Source organism: Panthera leo, chromosome A3, assembly GCF_018350215.1.
Source record: "Panthera leo isolate Ple1 chromosome A3, P.leo_Ple1_pat1.1, whole genome shotgun sequence".
Taxonomy (NCBI): Eukaryota; Metazoa; Chordata; class Mammalia; order Carnivora; family Felidae; genus Panthera; species Panthera leo.
In genome coordinates this window covers 22,595,837-22,616,590 of record NC_056681.1, presented here as the reverse complement: position 1 = coordinate 22,616,590, position 20,754 = coordinate 22,595,837, and the positions used below count along the sequence as shown (strand labels likewise).

At 44.2% G+C, this 20,754-nt stretch overlaps 1 protein-coding gene, 1 long non-coding RNA gene and 1 pseudogene across 3 annotated transcripts; 2 read left to right on the top strand and 1 right to left on the bottom strand.

Annotated features, from left to right (window-relative positions):
* Positions 1 to 19: 19 nt before the first annotated feature.
* Positions 20 to 13,683, bottom strand: DSN1 (DSN1 component of MIS12 kinetochore complex). 2 transcript variants are annotated; one of them, XM_042931034.1, is made up of 11 exons: positions 13,602 to 13,683; positions 12,164 to 12,212; positions 11,613 to 11,939; positions 9,488 to 9,561; positions 8,529 to 8,601; positions 6,088 to 6,175; positions 4,368 to 4,427; positions 3,896 to 3,970; positions 2,584 to 2,731; positions 1,391 to 1,478; positions 20 to 814 (listed from the first exon to the last, which is right to left on the bottom strand). In XM_042931034.1, the coding sequence occupies exons 2-11, from the start codon at positions 12,195 to 12,197 to the stop codon at positions 732 to 734; spliced, it is 1,050 nt and encodes a 349-aa protein (XP_042786968.1). In that variant the 5' UTR covers positions 12,198 to 12,212; positions 13,602 to 13,683; the 3' UTR covers positions 20 to 731. The 2 variants fall into 2 exon arrangements, with proteins under 2 accessions (XP_042786968.1, XP_042786969.1); XM_042931035.1 differs by lacking the exon at positions 11,613 to 11,939 and having other exon boundaries at positions 22 to 814.
* On the top strand, positions 6,962 to 7,112 carry LOC122215583 (annotated as a pseudogene).
* Positions 13,684 to 13,966: 283 nt separating the features above from the next.
* LOC122215584 lies at positions 13,967 to 16,145 on the top strand. The gene is made up of 2 exons (XR_006200464.1): positions 13,967 to 14,195; positions 15,851 to 16,145. It is a non-coding gene; the product is annotated as an uncharacterized LOC122215584 (long non-coding RNA).
* The last annotated feature ends 4,609 nt before the right edge of the window (positions 16,146 to 20,754 follow it).

Below are 20,754 nucleotides of genomic sequence, written 5' to 3'. Positions count from 1 at the left end.
GGTTTTTATACACCCAAAATATACACAAAGACAAAAGAAAGCTTTTAATAATGTGCAACTTTATAATGCAAATTACTAAAAATAGAGAACAATGAAAAATAGTACTTAGCCTCTTTGTGCTATGAATCCAGGATTTAGGATATCAATTCAATATTAAAAGCTAAAGCACACTGTAGATAACAGGACAGAGACTAAGCGGTATTTCCTTCAATTTGGACATCGTGTGAAGTGATACACGTAGCCATGTGATGCAAACAATGTTCAAAACTTCACTACCTGAAATCACCTTCAGGGCCATACTAGAAAATCTGTCCCATTCCTTTCCTACCAGAATCCAACTTGACCCCTAAAATGTGTCCCTGGATTTGGTCCTGAATGACTCTGGATTGTTTCAAAACCTAAAAAACACCTTCACAAAATGAAGATTACTGACCATGAAGGATATTTAAAAGAATGGACTACTAGTTCTCAAGGTCATTTCACAATAGAAGTTGCAAGCATTTTGCACATTCTTGGAAAAAGTATCTATGCTACTCTTTCAGATGCATAAGTTCTGTCACATTTAGAAAAAAACTGAAGTACTCTACATTCAGCCAGTTATCCTCAAAGGCAACAGGGCAGCTATCACCAGCTCAGACCACCATGCAATCACCATGTGCTGGGGCATTCTTCCATTTCTCTCCTCTGGAGCACCTTATGGCAGGAAAGCTGCATGAAGTCACTGACAAGATCTAGAGCAATGGTGGGTTCCGCAGTTGAAGCTTGAGCAGTTTTCGAGCTGGTGACGGATCTAACTGCTGTGTGCTTCTCTTCCCTGCAGAGGAAAGACAAAAGTAAATTTCAACTGAATTCAAATAACATTATTGAAAACTTGGTGTATGGACACTATGCCAGACACTGAAGGGCATTACAATGACAAACGAGAGAATCTCTGTCCTCAAGGAGAGAGCAGTCTGGTAGGAAAGCCAGCTGCAACTACAACCATAATACAACATAGTAAGAAAATTAAAGTATATATAGCAAACAATTTTGGGCTGGAGGAGGCCAGGAAAAGCAACAGGGAAGTAATGTCAGTGTCATTTAGTGGATTCTTGGAAGAATGAAGAGGAAAAAAGGCAAATAGATATTAAAAATATTGTATTTACTAAAACAACATGAGGGTTTGTGGGGACTTAATTTTCAGTCTACTATGCTCCTGTGGAATTTACATCGAGAAATTTCCCATCAACTTTGAGTACCCACAGCACAATAATTATTTTGAGGGGAGAAAAAGAAATCATCTGATATAGGCCTTACTCTGAGACCACATGCTTTGAAGGGCAGTTTGTATGTGAAGGGCTATCATACAGAAAATAGTGCAATCTCTAGTCCCCTCAAGACACACACTCACCAAGCTGTACTGACACCTTCTGGAGACACTGGGTACTTTCAGCCATAAAAGCCTGCAGCTGTTTCACTGATCCCTGTAGTTCATCCATCTGCACAGGAAAGACAGATGTGAGCTGTAAGGGTCTGTGGCTTCTGTGACGTTCCTCAAAAATCGCCAGGCAAGCTCCCACTAAGGACCTTTGCCTTTGCTCTTTTTCAACCTGGAATGTTTCTGCCAGACATTTTGTTTGCTCCTCCTCATCCACACTCTGCACTTCTCCATGCTGCCCTATGCCCCGGGGCCACTACTGTGGATAATCTCAAACAGGATCCCATGTCCTCTGACATCTGGGTCAGTTTAGCCAAGAGGAAGCCCATGTGTGAGGGAGACGAATGAAGTCAGGATATTTTTACCCAGGCTCCTGGAAGGGTCATCTTGAGTTAGTTTTGTCTCTTAGCTGCAGGTCATGGCTCTCTTTTCCCTCCCTCCGCCCTTCAGTCCTAGGGATAGTAAGAGCTCAGCTGCCTCTGAGCCCCAGGTTACTTCAACTAACCCTTTGGTTTCCTCAATACCCACATTTTATACATCACTTTTTCAATTACCCTTTATCAAGTGTCATCTGCTTCCTGTTGATACTTGGAGTGATACAATACTATTCTCCCAAATGTCCTCATGGCTTACTTCCTCCTTTCTTTCAAGTCTCTGTTAAAATGGCACCTTAGAAGGACCAGGGGCACCTAAGTGGCTCAGTCGATTGAGCGTCTGGCTCTTGATTTCGGCTCAGATCATGATCTCATAGTTCATAGGATCAAGCCACGTGTCAGGCTCTGCACGGACAGCATGGAGCCTCCTTGGGGTCTTCTCTCTCCACCCCTTCCCCAACTTGTGAACGTGCTCTCTCTCCTCAAAATAAACATTTTTTAAAAAATGGTACCTTAGGGGAATAATCAACAACTGCTCTATACAGCAACCTGCTGCCCTTCCTGTATATTCTCCCCTACTCTGCTTTATTGGCTCTTAACACCATAAATAAATAAATAAACAAACAAATAAATAGATAGATAGATAGATAAATATTGATTGATTGATTGTCTCTCCATGTTTCCCCAAGGTAGAGCTGAATATACTTATTACACATATTCTCCAGGTCTCATTATTTCCAAGGATGACAAGATAGGTAAACCAAATAACCAAATAAACATGAGCCAACTAACCATCAACTCCATATAATCAAAGATTTTGTTCTGGTTCTGCAATATCTTCTGGTAGTCAGGCTTTGTGTGAAGGACTTCACTCTGGGATGACCCAAGATATGTTGCAGGTTCCACTTCAACTTCGGTAACTTTGGTTTCAACTGATTCTCTGAAAATAAAATAGAACAAAAGAGCTTTCAAGGAATTTTATAATCATTTTCTGGGGGAAGATAATGTAAAACGACTTGGGGAAAAAAACGATGACCTGGGGATTTCTTTCTGGAAATCAAGGTCTCTAATCTTTTTCCAAAAAAAATGCTGGGTCACTTCAATTATCTACAATAACTGAATATGATGGAGAGTGCATGAAAATTGATCACTCCCACAATTTCCTGACTGCTAGACTCCCATTTCACCTCAATTAACACTTACAATAACCCAATGAGGTAGACACTACTACCACCCCCATTTTCAAGTGAGGAACTTCAGGTTTAGAGATTAAGTCGCTTGCCCACAATCACAGAATGAAGAAACAAGTATTTGAACAGAGACGGTCGGCTTCCAGAAGCATTCCTCTTAACTAACAAGCTAGGCCACATCAAAAGTTTTTATTCTGAAACTGCCATCTTATATATTACCTATCTTCATAAACAGCATATGTAAGGGGTGAATCAAGTAAATGGTAACAATCAATGCCTAGACTGGAGAAGTTTTTCAAACCATGTTTCTCAAAGCACCTCTCTACTAAGAAGACACTTCCACAGTTACATTTTATATTTGGGTTCAGCTGAGTTTCTTTTGGGAAAAAAAAGCTTAAAATCACTGGCTTAAATGACCAACTAAATCAAGTCTAGCACTTTCCCACTTTCTTATGCCTTTAAGACCCAGACAAAGTTCCTCTCTCTTCTGTACACCCTCTTTCATCACCCCTTCCATGTCCTTGCATCTCCATGAAGGACCTGGAGAGCATTCTCTCCCATACCTGCAGCTCAAAGGCCATGTGCAAACTGAAGTCCCCTATTTTTGGCCCAACCCCAGGTGCCCTGGTATAAGGCAGAAATGTACCTGTCTCCCCCCAGGATGTGTAATAGCAGCCACGGGCACAGAAGCAGTTCTGTTCTTTGACCGAAAATAGGGATATTCACTCTTCCTCCCCATCCCTCAATTCTCCATTTATAATCCTAGAGTGCTAATAACACATTTTATAGAGCTTTGATGAGTTGACTGGCCTGTGAGAAAGGATTCATCGTTCAATCTGTGCTAACAGAACTGAAATCAATTCAAATTCCACAAGGTAAAAAGATGGCTTCCTATTTCCAGTCACAGATCTAACCTGGAAATGATGTCTTCAGCCTCCTTCTGGTATCGTTGCAAGAGCTGATCCCAAGACTGACGTTCTAAAGAAAATCTACAGGATCAGGAAAAAAAACATTCAGTTAATTTTTGATTACATTCTGAATCATTCAAGGCCACAGTAAGTACATTAGGTGTCTGCTCTGGTTCTAAAATGTGAAAAAAAAAGGTCATTAAAGGATTAGAAAGCCTGAGTGATTCAGAGGGTATTATTTAATCAAATCAAACCTGAGTTCTTAAAGTCAAATTAACACTTTTATTTCCTAGACTCCATTCTATGAAACTGGCCAAGAGTACAGCCCACAAGATCCCAATATGCAGCTTTCTAAATTCTAGTGTTTACACACCAGTATTGGCACTCTGAATGGGGTATTTACTATTCATTTCTCCCAGAACTAGTTATTTTCCACAGATGAATTTAGATAGTCCAATAAAGGATCATTTTCACTTACTTTGTTATGTATTCCTTCATCTCAGCCACTGATGTTTCCAGAGACAAATCTGATGCTTTTCTGGAATACAGATAGGATTATAAGATCAACATAAACCTTTTAAGAGCACTTGCTTTTAATAGGATGTCTTACATAATTTTAATGGCAATACAAGATGTTCAGAATTTATCTTTCAACAAGTATTTATTCTTGGGCTCTCACTTTTGTAGTAGATAAGTTTCCTCAGTGGTCGCTTTATTTTCTGTTTCTCTCATCAATTCCAATTGACCCATAGCCAGATTAACCTTCACTAAAATATTCCTTTTTTTTCCCCTTGTCTAAAACTGTGACCCTCTACTGCATTCCTAATAAAAGTCACAATTCCTTAACCTGGCACTTAAGGCTATGTTCTGGCTCCGATTAGCTTGTTAGCTTTGATTCCAGCTATTGCCTTTCACCTATTCTGCCCATATAATCTCACTCGGCCTCACCCTCAAATATCTGGAGTTTTCCATCTCCAAACTTTTGTTCACATCACTTTTAAATTTTTTTAAATGTTTATTTCTGAGAGACAGACAGAGAGACAAAGGAGATACAGAATCTGAAGCAGGTTTGAGGCTTCAAGCTGTCAGCACAGAGCCTGACATAGGGCTCAAACCCACGAACCGTGAGGTCATGACCTGAGCCGAAGTAGCACACTTAACAGACTGATCCACCCAGGTGCCCCTTTGCATATTATTTTTCAGTCTATTCTTTTTACGTCATCTTTTAAGGCCCAACAATACTTTTGTATATGACCTTCTTGTCTTCACACTTAAAATTAAGCTGTCGGTGGACAGAGATTGTATTTTACTCATACCAATGGCTTAGCTCAGTTGGGTGATTAATCCTGATGTAAAGCAGGCACTGAAAATGCCAAAATCCTCCAGATGTACTTGGTACTCTACCTGGCAAGACAAATTAGTTGTGCCACCTTTCATGTTTCTCTACCAAAGTCTGTGACACACAGCTTCTATCACTTCTGGCCTGGATGCAGCAGCCAGTGGCTTAAATACACCACATTTTTAGAGATACTATGCCGAGCCAACAGATTTTTCATTTCCTGAATAGTAATGTTAATTCTAAGGATCTGTGTGTGAGAAAGTAGATCTTTGTGAAGTCAAAATTAAAAAGTTTCTGATGTAGGCCCAAGTGACAGGATTTGCTGCAGGGCAGGAGGTAGAGAGTTGGACCTTGCCCCTACAGAGGAACTACCAGTTTGGGGCTGGAATTTTCAAAATTCTCCTGATAGTCTTGCTTGCCAACAGCTAAAGAACATAGTTTACCACCAACTTGCATAGCTAGCAAAGATCTGAACAATGTTTTCCCCCTCATCGTTCCATGGCTGGTTCCTTCTCACTACCCAGGTCTTATAGATCTCAGTCCAAAGGTCAATTCATTACAGGTCTTCTCTAAACACTAGCTAAAGTTGCCCACCCCCCTCAAACCACTATCATAGTTACTGACTTCTTAGATTATCACTACCTGAAATCTTTATTTTCTATGTATTCATCTGATTGTCTCTATTAAAATCCATAAGAAGAGAGAACTTGCTTGACTTACGTATCACTTTATCTCCAGCATCTAGAAGAGCCTGGTGTGTATAAGATGCTGGATAAATGTTTGAGTGAATGAACAAACTAATTATAATGGAAAGTCTTCATTTAATTATCATTTAGGACAGAAGGGGAACTGCACACACCCTTTTGAATCTTCAAAACATTTCTGTAAAGTTCCATTACTTTCCAGGCTCTCTGCAAAATGTTTCAATTCCTCAGAAAGGGAAGATGCTAGAAGAGAAATAAAGTACATATTGTAAAATAAAAAGAATATGAATTTTCACAGCAAGCTGCTGACAATGACATAATATACTTAAGGTGGTCTTAGTTCTAGGATCCCCTATTGCATTCTGGCCTTCTCACCCATTCAAAGTAGTAGTATAAATGTGCAGAAAGATTTTATCTTTTTTCTTTGGGCCAGTATAGATAAAATGGAAAACAATTCCTCTTTATGACATGTATGATAGTTTTTCTTTTAATACTTCACTGGTGAAAAAGCATTTAAAAGGTATACATGCACTGACATTACATTCTTTCCAAGATTTCAAAAGCCTGCACTGAAAAGAAGAACATATTACAGAAGTCAGGCAACAGGCAAGAGCTTAATGAAAAATGTTAAAGGAGAATAAAGAATTACAGGCATAAGGGAAAGACTTGTCTCTGCTTAGCTTTGGAAGCCTTGGAAGCTCATAGATTTCTAGGTCTTTTAAGTAGGTAACACTGAATTTTTCTGACCCTGGATAATTGTGTAGTTATACTATAAATAGCTACTTCCTAGAAAGTTAAAAATGGATTCCTGAGAATATTTGTAACATATATCACACATGAACAGCTAATTTCCTTAATGTATACAGTTCCTACAAATCACTATAAAAAAGCCAACATCCCAATTTTCAAAAATGAACAAAGGAGCCTTTCTGGCAGTGATGACCTCCCCACGAGAACATCCTGTCATGAAGGGCCTCCCAGAAGAGGAAGCACAAGAAGCACCTGGTGCAGAACCCCAACTCCTACTTCATGGATGTGAAGTGCCCATGATGCTACAAAATCACCACCATCTTTAGCCATGCACAAACATGAGTTTTTGTGTGCTCCACTGTCCTTTGCCAGCCTACAGGAGGAAGCGAGGCTTACAGAAGGATGCTCCTTCACACAGAAGCAGCACTAAAAGCAACCTGAATCAAGATGAGTGGGAAATGATCCCAATCAATACATTTTGGATTAAAAAAAAAAAACAACAAAGGATACAAACAATACACCGAAAATGAAGTATAAATGGCTCTAAAAAAAATGAAAAAATGCTTATCTTCTTTGAAAGAGAAAGGACCACAGATTAAGACTAGAAAACACTTTGTATCACATACCAAATAGTAAAAAATCTGAATTGTTTAATAAAACTATTGTGAGTATATGGGGCGCCTGGGTGGCTCAGTCGGTTGAGTGTCCAACTTCAGCTCAGGTCATGATCTCGCAGTTTGTGGGTTCGAGCCCCGCATCAGGCTCTGTGCTCAGAGCCTGGAGCCTGCTTTAGATTCTGTGTCTCCCTCTCTCACTGCCCCTCCCCTGCTCATGCTCTGTCTCTCAAAAATGAACATTAAGGGGCGCCTGGGTGGCTCAGTCGGTTAGGCGTCCGACTTTGGCTCAGGTCACGATCTCGCGGTATGTGAGTTCGAGCCCCGCGTCAGGCTCTGTGCTGACTGCTCAGAGCCTGGAGCCTGTTTCAGATTCTGTGTCTCCCTCTCTCTCTGACCCTCCCCCGTTCATGCTCTGTCTCTCTCTGTCTCAAAAATAATAAATAAACGTTAAAAAAAAAAAAATTAAAAAAAAAATGAACATTAAAAAAATTAAAAAACAAACAAAACTATTGTGAGTATGAAAAAAATAGGTACTTGCATATATTACTGGTAGGAGAATTGGTAAAACATTTCTAGAAGACAGTCTGGTATTCCTAACATTTCATTTGACCTATGTAATTCCAATTCTAGAAATTTATCTTATTTTTACTTGCATATGTACCTGAAGGCTTGTGTAAGAAGATGTTCATTAACCCATTCATTGTAATAGCAAAAGACTGGAAACCCTAAAAGCCCATCAGTAAAGAACTGGCTAAATCATATATGGTACGTTTATAAAATGAAATATTGTATGGCTACTAAACTGTCAAGATAGTTCTATGTGTGCAATACCGAATGATGTGCAAGACAAACTGTTAGGTTAAAAAAAAAAAAGACAAGGTAAAGAAGAGTACGGAGAGCATTATTCACTTGATATTAATGTAAAAATGTTGGAAATCCAGCAAGATCTCTGCGATGATACATAAGAAGCTGGTGGTTATAGTGGCCTCTGTACAGAGGAGGTGGCCTGGTTTGGGTGGGAGGCAAGCTTATTTTTCACTTTTATACCTTCTGAATGTCATAAGCATATACTCTTATTTTTTAAACACAATTCTAAAATATAAAGGGAGGGCTGGTTTTGTGACCCAGCAGCTCCTATAAATGGGGATCCTGAAAGTGGGGCTTCGACTGACCTTAATAGGAGGTAAAGCCCAAGGCCAAAGCTTGCTCATTTATTCTTAGCAACTTACCTTTGGCTCTAAAACTTTCAAGACTGAAGCCCTCAGTGTCCTTTAGGAAAGGTTCAAGTTTCTGAACTGAGAACTAAATAAAGAAAAGCATTTTCAAAAAAAAAAAAAAAAAAAAAAAAAAAAAGCATTTTCAGTACAACAACAAAGATTTTTCAGACCAGTCCTGAGTTCATGTAATTTCATGTTTAATCAATGTGAAAGTAAACATGATTTAGTTTTTATACCTAACATTTTTCATACAAATAAGTAGATCAGGAAAAATCTCTTTGTTGTTCAGACTATACGATTTTCGGTTCAGAGAAACATGGCCATTTAATTAACACAAATGATGCTCTTATCTAAACTGATGTAATTACCAGTTAGCCATATAATTCCCACTCACTATGTAGTCAGACCTCAAATGTCTGCTTTAACTTAGATACTGACCTCCACGCACTTTAAATTCCCATCATTTGCTGTCAATGGGCAAAATATACTAGATTGAGGAAATCTGACTGTTAGCTGCTCAGTTAGCAGCAGCAGCACCAGTGGGACTGGTAGAGAGCCTAGTCCAGAGAGAAATCAGCTGCTGCTTTGATTAAATCTGGCTTTTAAATTAATACAACTAGAGAGAAACGTCTTTTAATCTTTATTTTGAGAGAGAGAAAGAGCGTGTGTGTGCACAATAGCCAAGGGGAAGGACAGAGAGTGGGGGAGACATGGAATCGGAAGCAGGCTCCAGTCTCTGAGCTGTCAGCACAGAGCCCGATGTGGGGCTTGAAGCCACAAACCGAACTGCGAGACCATGACCTGAGTCAAAGTCTGACACTTAACCAACTGAGACACCCAGGTGCCCCGAAACACCTTTTAATCTTAATTGATGGCATCACACACACAGTATTGATCTCTCTTTGGGGCCATCACAGCAACAGTTGAAAAAAAAAAAAAAAGAAAGTATTTCCCAGTCCTAAGAATCTCACCTGGAAACTGGAAAGCAGGAGAGCGCCAAGCCGTTTGCTTTCTGCTAAGTTGGCACTGATAGATCTGCTGAGCTCTAACATAAAAATCACACTTTAAGGAGCTGGATACTAACACAGTTAGCAAAGTTAAAAAAAACAAAAAACCAAAAAAACCAAAAAACCACTTTCCTCCTTCTTGAATGCAGCTCAACTCCAGGCATTCTAACTTTAACTTCAAAAAGTTATTAAGAACTTTTTACAGATTACATTAAAATCTTGTCTGTTAAACATAGATGAAAAATAACTTAAAAAATAACTTAATTTTTTTGATGTTTTATAGTCATCACTTAAAGAAAGTAAATGAGAACATCTGAGCATTTTTATGACAGATACAGTGTGCCTTTTTTTTTTTAAGTAGGCCCCATGCCTAATGTGGGGCCTGAGTTCAGGACGTGGAGATCCTGAGATCAAGAGTCGCATCCTCTACAACTGAGCCAGCCAGGCACCCCTGCAATGTGCTTTAAATACGGTCTTGTAAATTATGAGCTCCATTTTACAGAAGGGAACACTGAAGCTCAGAGGGCAGATTACTTGTTTGAGACCAGAGATTGGTGAAGCCAGAATTCAATCCCAAGTCTGTCACCAAAAAAGTGTAGTTTCCCACTAATAGCCATGCTGCCTCTCTATATTGACCTAATAATAACATCAATAATTTGTTGAACACTTATTATATAAAAGGCACTTCATTAAATGCTATGCACACTTCATTAAAACTGAAGGCAAGTATCTTATCAATTCCATTTTATAAAAGACACTGAGGCACAAAGGCCAGGTGATGGGTAACTTGCCCAAGGTCACATGGTGAGTCAGCCTGAATTAGATCGGCATTTTACATTAATTACGCCACTAAATCCTCAAACAACTACAAGATATAGACACTTTTTTTTAAAATTATGTCCAAAAACATCAATTATTATACAGCAAAGGAAGTGTGCTCTGAGTATTTGAGATACGTTTACTTTTGTCCTCCAGCTACAGCTGGCTTCAAGTGTTTTTATTTCTTATCTCCTGATTATTTCTCATTGCTGTAAGTGGAAAAAACAGGATACCTTCTGCCTATAACCAGAGAAACCTGGCAAGTGGGCAGGAATAACCAATCTTTTACATCGTGGATTTTCCGTTATACAGAATTTTAGGTCCACATGCTCCGGAACAGAGACGGAGGTAGGGGTGACCTTAGTTAAGGAACTGCTGCTGTTGTCTTGGCACACCTGTGGGGTCAAGTGCATGAATACAAGTGTGGCGGCAATTTTCTGATAAGCTAAATGGCTATTTTTACCCAGATTTCCTTCTAGACATCAGGTCATCTGGAAGTGAGCTAATATCTTTAAAATAATCACAATAGCTTAACATTTGAGCTATTTACTTACTATATGGCCAAGTACTGTGTCATATGTATCAATTCATTTAATTCTCACACAACCGTGTGAAATAGATATTATTTCATCCCATTTACTGATTGGGACCATAAGGCAAAGGAGATTAAGTAATCTACTCAAGGTTACACAACTAGTAAGTTCTTCGAAATGTGCTGGACTTTCCACATTAAATATTGTATTTCAATGCTTACTGAGATACAATTATTGTTGTAAACTCACACAAATCACATTTAAATATGGCATATCTAAAAACTTAGTTTTCACCGAGATATTTTACATGCATCTTCCCTCTGAAAGATTTTCAGTTATAAAGCTTAAAATCTGGTAGCAACCCACTCACCTTCTGTTTCACTTTAGGAAATGAGACAGAAAGCCATACAAAGAAATCTTTAATGCCTCTCCTAGCAGAGGTGAGTGTTGAACAACTGTAAATTAGAATTTCTGTTCATGGTAGAGATTACAATGGACAGCTACTAATATAAATAGCAGTCATACTGAACACTTACTGGGTGTTTGACATTAGTGTTTATGATCTTAGAATATCCCCCATATAGAAGAGGAAACAGGTTGAGAGAGGTGACATGATTTGCTCAGTCACATAACTAGTAAGTAGCAAAGTCAGGTAATCCCACTACTTTCTTTCTGCCATAACTCACTACCTCTTATCTGAGCTGGAACTCCACTGCCTTAGGTACATAGCATCCCACCTGTGATGCCCTGATGAAAGGGAGGCAGTGACTTCCGCCGGTTCATTTCCTTCATACTTGCTCGCCTCCAAGATTGACTCTTATCTTGATGATTGGGAGATTGTTCTTGAGGGGACAAATGAAGGGACCTGGACTGAAGTCCTTCCTGGTGGCTGAGATCACAACTTCCTCCCACTTTAGGGCTAGAGCCAAGGTAAATTCTTTCCTTTGAAACGCCTTGAGTTATCTCCAGGGAGGCAGGTGATTTATTACACACTTCCACAGGGATGGTATCCGATTCCAGTCGATGATCATGAGTCTTAGATGTCACCGGTTCTTCTTCTAGCACTTGTTATGAAAAAGTCAAAATACAAAATCAAACCCACCACAACTATGCATCTGAGCAAAAAGGTGGACAAAGAAAATGTATGCCCCAGATCATAGAAACAGTGAGGAAGCATCTCTGCAAACATGTAAATACGATTCTAGATGCACCAGGGAGCCAGGGAAATGTTTATCTATAGCTTAGAAACCGGAACCCAAAGCAAGAGCAATTTTACTACAATACTCACCTTCCATGGTCTCTGATCTAAATACTGAGGTCATTCTGGATGAAGCACCCTGAAAATAGGAAAACAAAGCGATCTGTTCTCCACATTTCAGCCCGAGTCTCAATGAGGCTTTAGTACCCCAGAAGAGACCTTGTATTGTTCAGCCTTTCTGAACTGCTTGCTCATCTCTGCCCCATGAAATTCTACCTATATGACAAGGCCCAGTTTCACCTCCCCCACCTCCTCCAGAGACTACCAGTGGGTTCGTCACCTCCTGTACTGACTTTCTACAGAATTCATCATTAAAAATACTTATGTCTCCCTTAACACATACCCTCCTTTATTACCAATTATTTTTTAAATAGTCCCTAATATTCTAGATGGCATTATGATCTGCATGGTGTTCCAAACTAGAAAAATCACATCACCCTTTACTTCTTATATTTAATCTCCAGATGCAAAGTCCTGTCCGTCCTACCTCCAACAGTCTCTGGAAAGCTTTTCTCCACTGCCAGTTCCACTCTCAGAACTTCCACCATCTCCCTTGCCCTCCCCAGAATAATCTTACAGCCTCTCCACTAGTCCTCAAACATCTAGCACTGCTCCTCTCCAATCCATTCTTCGGACAGCAGCAGAGTGTTCCAGCATCTTCAATACCTTTCATAAACTAGCCCTAACTTACCCATCCTGCTCCCTCCTGCCACTCCCAGCCCCTGCACCACTTTTGAATCTTTACACACACTGCCTGTAAAACTTATTCAACCTTTCTAATCTAGCTCAAATGTGAAACTTTCCAACCACTTCTCTTTGGCAAAGTTGGTTGCTCCACCCCCTAGTTTTCCTCCCCAGCCAGGATATATCTGTATTCCCAGCGGCTGTCACAGACAACTAACTGGAAGGCAAGGAAGGACATGGCTGAGGCATCTCTGCATCTTCCGCGATTACCCCTCCCTTCCAGCAGAAATCTGTATGGGGGGAGGGGGAGACTCTAAGTAAAGAGATATATAGAGAGAGGAACAGCTGGGAAAGGTAACAGAACGTGTGAGTAGGTCAAGGATCTACATCCCCACAGTTAGGGCTGTATCACAGATTCAAGCCTGGATAATAACAGCAACAAATGTCATTTGTTAAGCTGCTTGTTAAGCGCTAATTCTATGCCACGATCTGCGTATGTTCAAAAGCGTTTTATTTGCATCATTAGCTCATTATACCGATTAACTCTTTCCACGGCTCGGTAAATACTGTCATTAATTCCTCCTTGCAGATAAGGGAGGTGAGGTTTAGAAGGGCAAAAGCCTGGCCCACTGGAGACAGCCATGGGGGGATGGGCAGGGGTGGAATTCGAACCCAGGCCTGTGACCCACCCTGAGCCCTCAAACACCTTTCTGCAGTCTAGACCCCCGGCTCTGAAAATAGGCCCCGAGCGAGAGGCGCGGCCGACCCTTCGGAATCTTCTTACCAGGAGGAGGCCGCAGTGCCCCAGGTCCCCAAAGTCTGGGGGCGGCGACCGGTCTGGGCTGGGCGGAGACGTCCGACGCCAAGGAAGCTGGTGAGGGTGTGAGCCGGCGGGTCTGGTGGAAAGGTCTGCGACTTCCTGACCTCGGGAAGACGCCAGTCTAGCCCGCAGCCTCCGCCCCTGAGATACAAGCCCGCAAATCACTCTCCGCCGCCACAGGTCACCCTTCGAGCCTCTGCGCCACTGCGGCCGTCTACGGAGCAGTCCGCGAGCCGCGCCACCACCCGCGCCTCCGCTTCCGAAAAGTCCCGCCAATCAAGGGCGCATGCGTAGTTGGCAGCCTCTCGCGTCCGTGCACGCGTGCGCAGAACGCCGGCCTCCTTGGAAGCGCATGCGTAGACTAGTATTCAAGCCTCGGCCTTCTGCCCGCTTCTGTCGAGTCCTTACTGGTCCAAATTGGGCAGCGTAACCCATTTCCCCAGCTACGCCACGCCCGGGGAGGAGTCCCCATCTACGTACTGGACGCCACCTCATCTTGTCGTTTGTGTCTGACACGCCCAGAGCGCATTGAAGTTGGGGAGGCCGAGGCCCAGAGAGGTACTTGCTTGCCAAAGGAATACAGTGGGCCACAGGGCATCTGATGCCCTGCCCCGGTTAGGCCATGGTCCCCGCCCTCTCTTTGCATTGTTAGTTACAAAAACGCGGGCCTTGTCTCTCCCAGGACGAAATGGACCTCTGTACTCAAGTTTGTTTCATTCTATCCTACTCCTACTCTAGCACTTTTTCTTTCTGTGGTCCCTTCAATACTTGGCAAAGTTCAAGAATTCTCCTTTGTAGCCTTATTGCAGGCCACCCCCTCCCCAAACTGCTTACAGCTCCTCTGCCTACCCCTATTGCTTCTTCCCTCTGCTCCTTTGCTCAAGCCGTTCCCTCTGGGTAGCGCATTCCAGGTTTATCTTGCAAAATTCTCCAATTTTAAGCCAAAATTGGGAATTAATCCCTCTCAGATTCTTCTTTGAGACTCCAGGCTGAAAATTATATGCTCCCAGAAGCCCAACCGTGCCTATTCCACTATCCCTTGCTGGCATGGGAGCGAGCCCCCAGAGAGCAGGCTGCTTCTTCAGCACCTAGCATGAGGCCATGGAAATGTCCCCTTGCGTATGCGGTCCTTTCAGATCTGAAACCAAATGTTGAATTATTAGAAGCCCATAAAGTCTGAAAGACGAATTGGGGAGGAACAGCTGGAATATGACTGTGGTCATCCTTCCATAGCAGCTACGGTCCTTGGAAGAGTTTTCTGATAGGAGGTAGAAATCTCCCTTCCTGTAATTTTCCACCCTGTGGTTCCAACCTGCTGGTTCTAATGGCCATCTGAAAACAGATTTGCTCTTGGTCCCCTGAATATCACACTCTGGGGGCTCAGTGGTACCCAGTTCCTTCTATGTCTGCCCACCTCTATCAAGTCCTTGTTTGTCAGTGTCCCAAGAACAGAACACTGTTCCCAGCCAGGACTGGTCATCCTGAGGCACAGTGAGAATACTGCTTCACGGATTCCAGACCCAGTACATCCTCTGTGCTTTCTCTGCTTTCAATTCTCCCATGGTTTCCAACTGTCCACACGATGTGTACATTCCTTCCCTCGTAAGGCACTGCATGATCTGACTCTCCTTTTTCATCACTCCTCACTCCAGTGACAACCTTTGGTTCCCCTGTTGTGCTCTGTTCTCTGCTAGGCTTCGGTACATGCAGTGCCTCCCCTGGAGCCACCTCCCATCAGCGTCCTGCCTATAATATACCACTATCCCCTTCATTTACTCACCATCTCAACCTCAGGTGCTAGTTCATATATCCTTTCTGTGAGACCTTCCAATTCCTCTTGGCTCCCTGAACACCCTGGGTTCCCCCTACCATTGACATTTGCTTTCCTGTCTTCCAGGCCCATCCACTGCATTCTCAATGCCTAGCACAGGCCTGGCTGTTGTTAGCCTCTTCCCGCCCACCCCCCCCCCCCCCCCGGCCTCCTGCCACACCCCTAGAAAAAAATAGAGGGACAGAGATGTAGATTTTTCATATGATAGCCAGTTTCCAAGATGGTCCCCACTGAGCTCTGATTCCTGCTGTTCATGCTCTGTGTGTTCTTCTCCCACACTGAGTAGGGCTGACCTGTATAACCAAGAAGATACTGCAGAAATGACTGTGATTTTCAAAGTTTAGTCAAAAAGCATTGTGACTTCTACCCTGTGTTCTCATAGATTACCTGCTCTAGGGTAAGCCAGCTGCCATGTTGTGAGGATACTCAAGCAGCCCTATGGAAAGGTCTATGTGGGGAAAAACGCCAACAATGACTTGCCAGGCACAGGAGTGAGCCACCTTACAAATGGATCTTCTAGTCCAAGTCAAGCCTCCACATGACTGCAGCCTGATTGACCCTTGACAGCAACCTCTTGAGACGCTGAATCAGAACTACCCAGCTCTCAAATTCCGGATTCACAGCACCTGTGATCCAATAAATGTTTTTGGGCCAATTACACTATAATAGATAACTGACCCATGTCTAATGTGTCCTCTTTATTTTTTCTATGATAAATGTTTTAAAGTTTTTTGTAGAAAATAATATTTTTTGAACACTCTGCATGTTTTTCAGCGGTCATATCACACATTCTAGGAGGCTCTGAGATGTAAGGAGTCACCATCTGGAACCCCTGGTGGCCCCTCACAAGTGACGCCAAGCCAGCCAGTTGGCTGTGGCATCCCAGGACTCCCTCCTTTCCAGGCATCTGGGCTGGGATTGGAGGGGGGGGGGGGGGGGGGGGAAGAGTCGGGTTTCAGATCTGATGGGGGCCCCACCCACCCTGTAAGAGAAATCAGAGAGGAGGCCAAATCCAAGGAAACTCTTCATATGACATACTTTATTTCCAATCTACAACCATTAAAAACCTTTTGTAAGTTTACACTGTACAGTTATTCTTATGTCTGAAATAAGACACAGGGGCAGGGATAGCTGGCGGATTGGACCAGTTGTCCTAGCACCCAATCCATCTTGGGAAGGAGCCTTTTGAAGACAGAAGTGGGGAAGAGAAAACAGTGGACAGGAGAGGCAGACAGTTTGGCCCAAGGATGCCCTTGGTCCCTTCCCTCCCAAAGGCCCTTCCCTGGGGGCCCCCCAGGGCCCACAACTGCAGGACCCTCACCAAGAAACCAGGCTGGGCAGGAAGGGGGCTTCACAGTATTGGCAGGTGTTGGGGAAGGAGGGCCAAGGTGAGACGACAGGTTCTGGCTGTCTTCCCCAGCTGCTGGGTGTTGGAGCTGTTTTTTGGCACTGTCTATTCAGTTTCCCTGGAGGTGGAAGGAGGAAGGGGAGGAGCTAGGGATTTAGGATTCTTTCCTTGAGGAGTTAGGTTTTTTACTACATGAAGAGAGGCCATGCTCCTATGGTGAGGTTACCAAGGGATACATGGTGAGGGTGTTTTTCTCCTGCTCCCCCTCCCCCCTCCCAAGGACTCATACCTGCTGCCTGGCTAGCACAACCCTACATGGCCTTTTATGAGCAGAGCTGGAACTAAGCCAGAGGCAGGGAAAGGAAAATTATAGCCTTCCTGCCCTCCAGCTTCTAGGAAAAGAAGGACATAGTTGTTTTGTTTGGCAGGGAGGGGTGGGCAGGGAGAGTTCCCAGTCTCTCAGGCATCTAGATGAGATTGGTATTTTCCACCTGTTCTTGGTCTGGGCCATCCTCAGTCCTTCACCAGGCTACACTGATTGATTGCTAGTGTAGGTCAGCAGTTGGCCAACTCCTGTTGTATGAGAATCACCTGGAGGGCTTATTAATAACCCCCAACTTGCTGGGCCCCACAACAGAATTTCTAATTCCAAAGGTCTTGGGTGGGGCCAGTACTTTTCATTTCTGTCAAGTTCCCAGGTGATGCTCCAGCTGCTTTGAGAACCTCCAGGCACCTCATTCTCAGCAACTTGGTGTCCTGAGGCAGTGACAGGGAGCCGGGCCACAGCTGGCAAGGCCCAGCCTTTGAGGCACCAAAATACCCGGGAAGCTTCTGGGAATAGTCTTGTGGTGAGTCCCCTGTGCAGAGAAATAAACTAAGGCACAGAGATCAGAGGCAGAGTAGAGAGAGAGCCAGGATACCAGGGTCCAGTGGAGAGAAGATGGTGATGCAGGATCCCAAAACACAAGGGGTGTTCTGGGGCCCTGAGGATAATCCTGATGCACATCATAAAATCACAGAATGGGGAGGCTCTTAGAACCAGGCAAATGGAGAAGAGATCTCACACTTGGACCAGGTCTCCAGATTCCCAGCTGAGGTTCCTCTTCACAGAACAGTTTGGTATCAGAATTGACTGTAACAAAGCATCCAAGCCCTGACTACCTCAGCCCTCCAAGGATGCTTATTGGAAACCAGAGCTTCTTTCCTTAGGGTCTGGGGTCTCATGGGCTGGTCAAGGGCAAGGAGGGAAGGAAACAGGGCTGATGGGATAAACAAGGGAGGGTCCAAGGAGGGTGAGGGAAGAGTAGCAGGCAGTGAGGAGGACCCCTGGGCAAGGGATGTGGGCCCAGCATCATGTTCCTTGAGGTTCTTGGGTCTATGGATTTTGCAAACTTTAAACGCCATTGGGAGGGGTAATTTGTAAAGCCTGGGTGAGGTTCTGCTAGGATAAGCTATTCTGGAGGCAGTGAGGCCTAGGGAAGAGCAGAGAGGATAGTGCGGTGTCAAATGTACAGACAGACCAATGGGTGAATGACCTAGGAAGAGAAGAACCCAAGCCAGGCTACATCTGCTTTCCAAACAAGGCTAGGCAGGACTGAGGAGGGTACAGGAGCCCAGAAGGAGGCATTCAAGTCTGCCCCACCCAACAGTGGACGGTGATGGGGTCCTGAGCCTGGGACAGAGAAGATAATAAGGTTCAAGAGTGGACCTAGGGGATGTCCTGCTCAGCTGGGAGGTCGCTGGGGCCAAACCCAATGTGAAGGGCTGGCAAGGCTAATGCTGTCTGAGGTGTTGGAAAGGTGCCTCCTTTAGTGTGAGAAAACACAAAATAAATAAAGCAGAACCCAAGAAACACCACCAAATGTGACAGCAAACATCAGAGATGGACGACCACAGACACAGGCACTTCCTGGACAGGATGGAAATGTGAGCCTGAGGGGGCCAGGGAGGGGTTGCTGACGTACCAGGGAAATCCATGGCAAGGGAGCCGAGCTGGAGAAGCTGTTCTGGGAGCATTAAGGGATGGGTGCTAAGGTAAGCTCGGGTGTTAAGAAGAACACCTGGCCAAGGGCCAGGGCACTTGGTTTGTTGGTGGGAACCAGCTGAGAAGAGGAGGCAGGAGGAGAGGAGTTTTGGTGGAAGATGGTAACAGAGAGGATGGGCAGGAGGAGGGGTGGGGTAGTGAACAGACTGATCCCAGAGAGAGGAAAGGGCTCGACCAAGAGCAAAGAATGTCAGGGTGGAGGGGTCTCATTCACCGCTGGGGATGCAGCACCTGCTGAGAGTCAGGAAACATGGGTCTGGTCCTGTTTAGTTTGACCTTGGGCAAGCCACTCTCTTCTCTGGGCCTGATTTTTCATCTAAAAAGTTGAGGGGATTTGACACAAAAGGACAGATACTATGATTCCATTTATATGAACTACCTAGAATAGACAAATTCATAGAGACAGAAAGTAGAACAGAGGTTACCAGGGACTTGGTGAGGGGGTGGGGAGGTGTTATTGTTCAGTGGGTACAATTTCAGCTTGGGTGATAAAAAGTTCTGGAAATGGATAGTGGTGACCATTGCATGGTTTCGTGTCTGGGTTAGGTAGTGGCATATTCTGGGTGTTTTGTACCTACACAAAAAAGCCCCCAGTGGGGCAGTGGGTTTACACAGCAAGAAGGATGGAGTTGGGCCAGGGGATCTGATGGACCCAGGTCCTAGTCTAGGCTCGCTGACTTCCCAGTTAGGGGACTCTGGGATGAGACCTGCACCTCAGTTTCCTTATCTGCACTAACCCATCCTACCAAGGCTGCCTCCCAGAGCTGTCCCTGAGAGGTCTGAAGGAGACGGGGCGGTGTGGGGGGGGGGGGTGTGTGTGGAGGGGTGGGGGGAAGGGGAGAGGGGAGCAATTTCTAGATAGTAAAGTGCTCTAGGTGGGGTGTGTACAGGATGATGATTATTATGACTGAAGAGGTAGTGGGAGCTTGTGGGGGCTGGTGAGGCTGGAAGGTGAGGGACATTCTGGATGGGAGGGGAGAGGGAGGAAGAGCCTGAAAGTTGGGTGCGCAAGAGGACAACAGGCTGGTGATGAAACCGTGAAAGGTGTACAGGGATGGGTATGATGGAACCATATAGTGGTCAGCGTGTAAGAGGGTCGAGTCTTTGGGCCCTTGACTTTGTCATCTGGGAGAGCAACTGGGAGAGGAGTGTCCCTGGGGGAAGACCAAGAGGTGGGGCCCATTTTGAGTTCACAGAAAGCAAGACCTCTTGGAGGTGGTTTTAAATTGGTCAGTCTTTGGTGGGGATCAAAGTGGGAGGAAAACAGGGAGACAAGAAACTGGACACAGATGCTTTGTGCATGCAAGATTTAGGAGCCACTGATGTGCCAACGTGGTCTGATTTTCATTTCTTTTTTTTTTTTTTTTTTTTTTAATTTTTTTTTCAACGTTTTTTATTTATTTTTAGGACAGAGAGAGACAGAGCATGAACGGGGGAGGGGCAGAGAGAGAGGGAGACACAGAATCGGAAACAGGCTCCAGGCTCCGAGCCATCAGCCCAGAGCCTGACGCGGGGCTCGAACTCACGGACCGCGAGATCGTGACCTGGCTGAAGTCGGACGCTTAACCGACTGCGCCACCCAGGCGCCCCTGATTTTCATTTCAAATACAATCACTGCCACCAGGAGGATCTAGTTTGGCTCTGGGAAGAGGTCAGGCACAGAAAACATGAGGTCATCCAGTTTAGGTCAATCTGGGCAATTGACCAGGTCAGTTAGGTCAATCAGGGTCCCCTGTGTCCCCTCCCCAGCCAACTGGTGCCAACACAATAAGCCTAGTGGTCTGTAGGAAATTAGGACCCCTGGGTTCCTTGGGACTTTGGTGGAAGAGAGTGGAGACGGCAGAAAAGGAAGAAGGGTAGAGGGAGTCAGGGAGAAGGAAGAGGAGGAAAAAGT

What these genes read in the sequence shown, in the direction of transcription:
- DSN1 (XM_042931034.1), bottom strand. Translation starts at nt 12,197, where the DNA reads ATGACCTCAGTATTTAGATCAGAGACCATGGAAG. An exon ending in GCTGAAGACATCATTTCCAG is followed by an intron (nt 2,732 to 3,895) that starts GTTAGATCTGTG and finishes TTTTATTTTCAG; the next exon opens with AGAATCAGTTGAAACCAAAG. An exon ending in TTGATTATATGGAGTTGATG is followed by an intron (nt 1,479 to 2,583) that starts GTTAGTTGGCTC and finishes TTTCCTGTGCAG; the next exon opens with ATGGATGAACTACAGGGATC.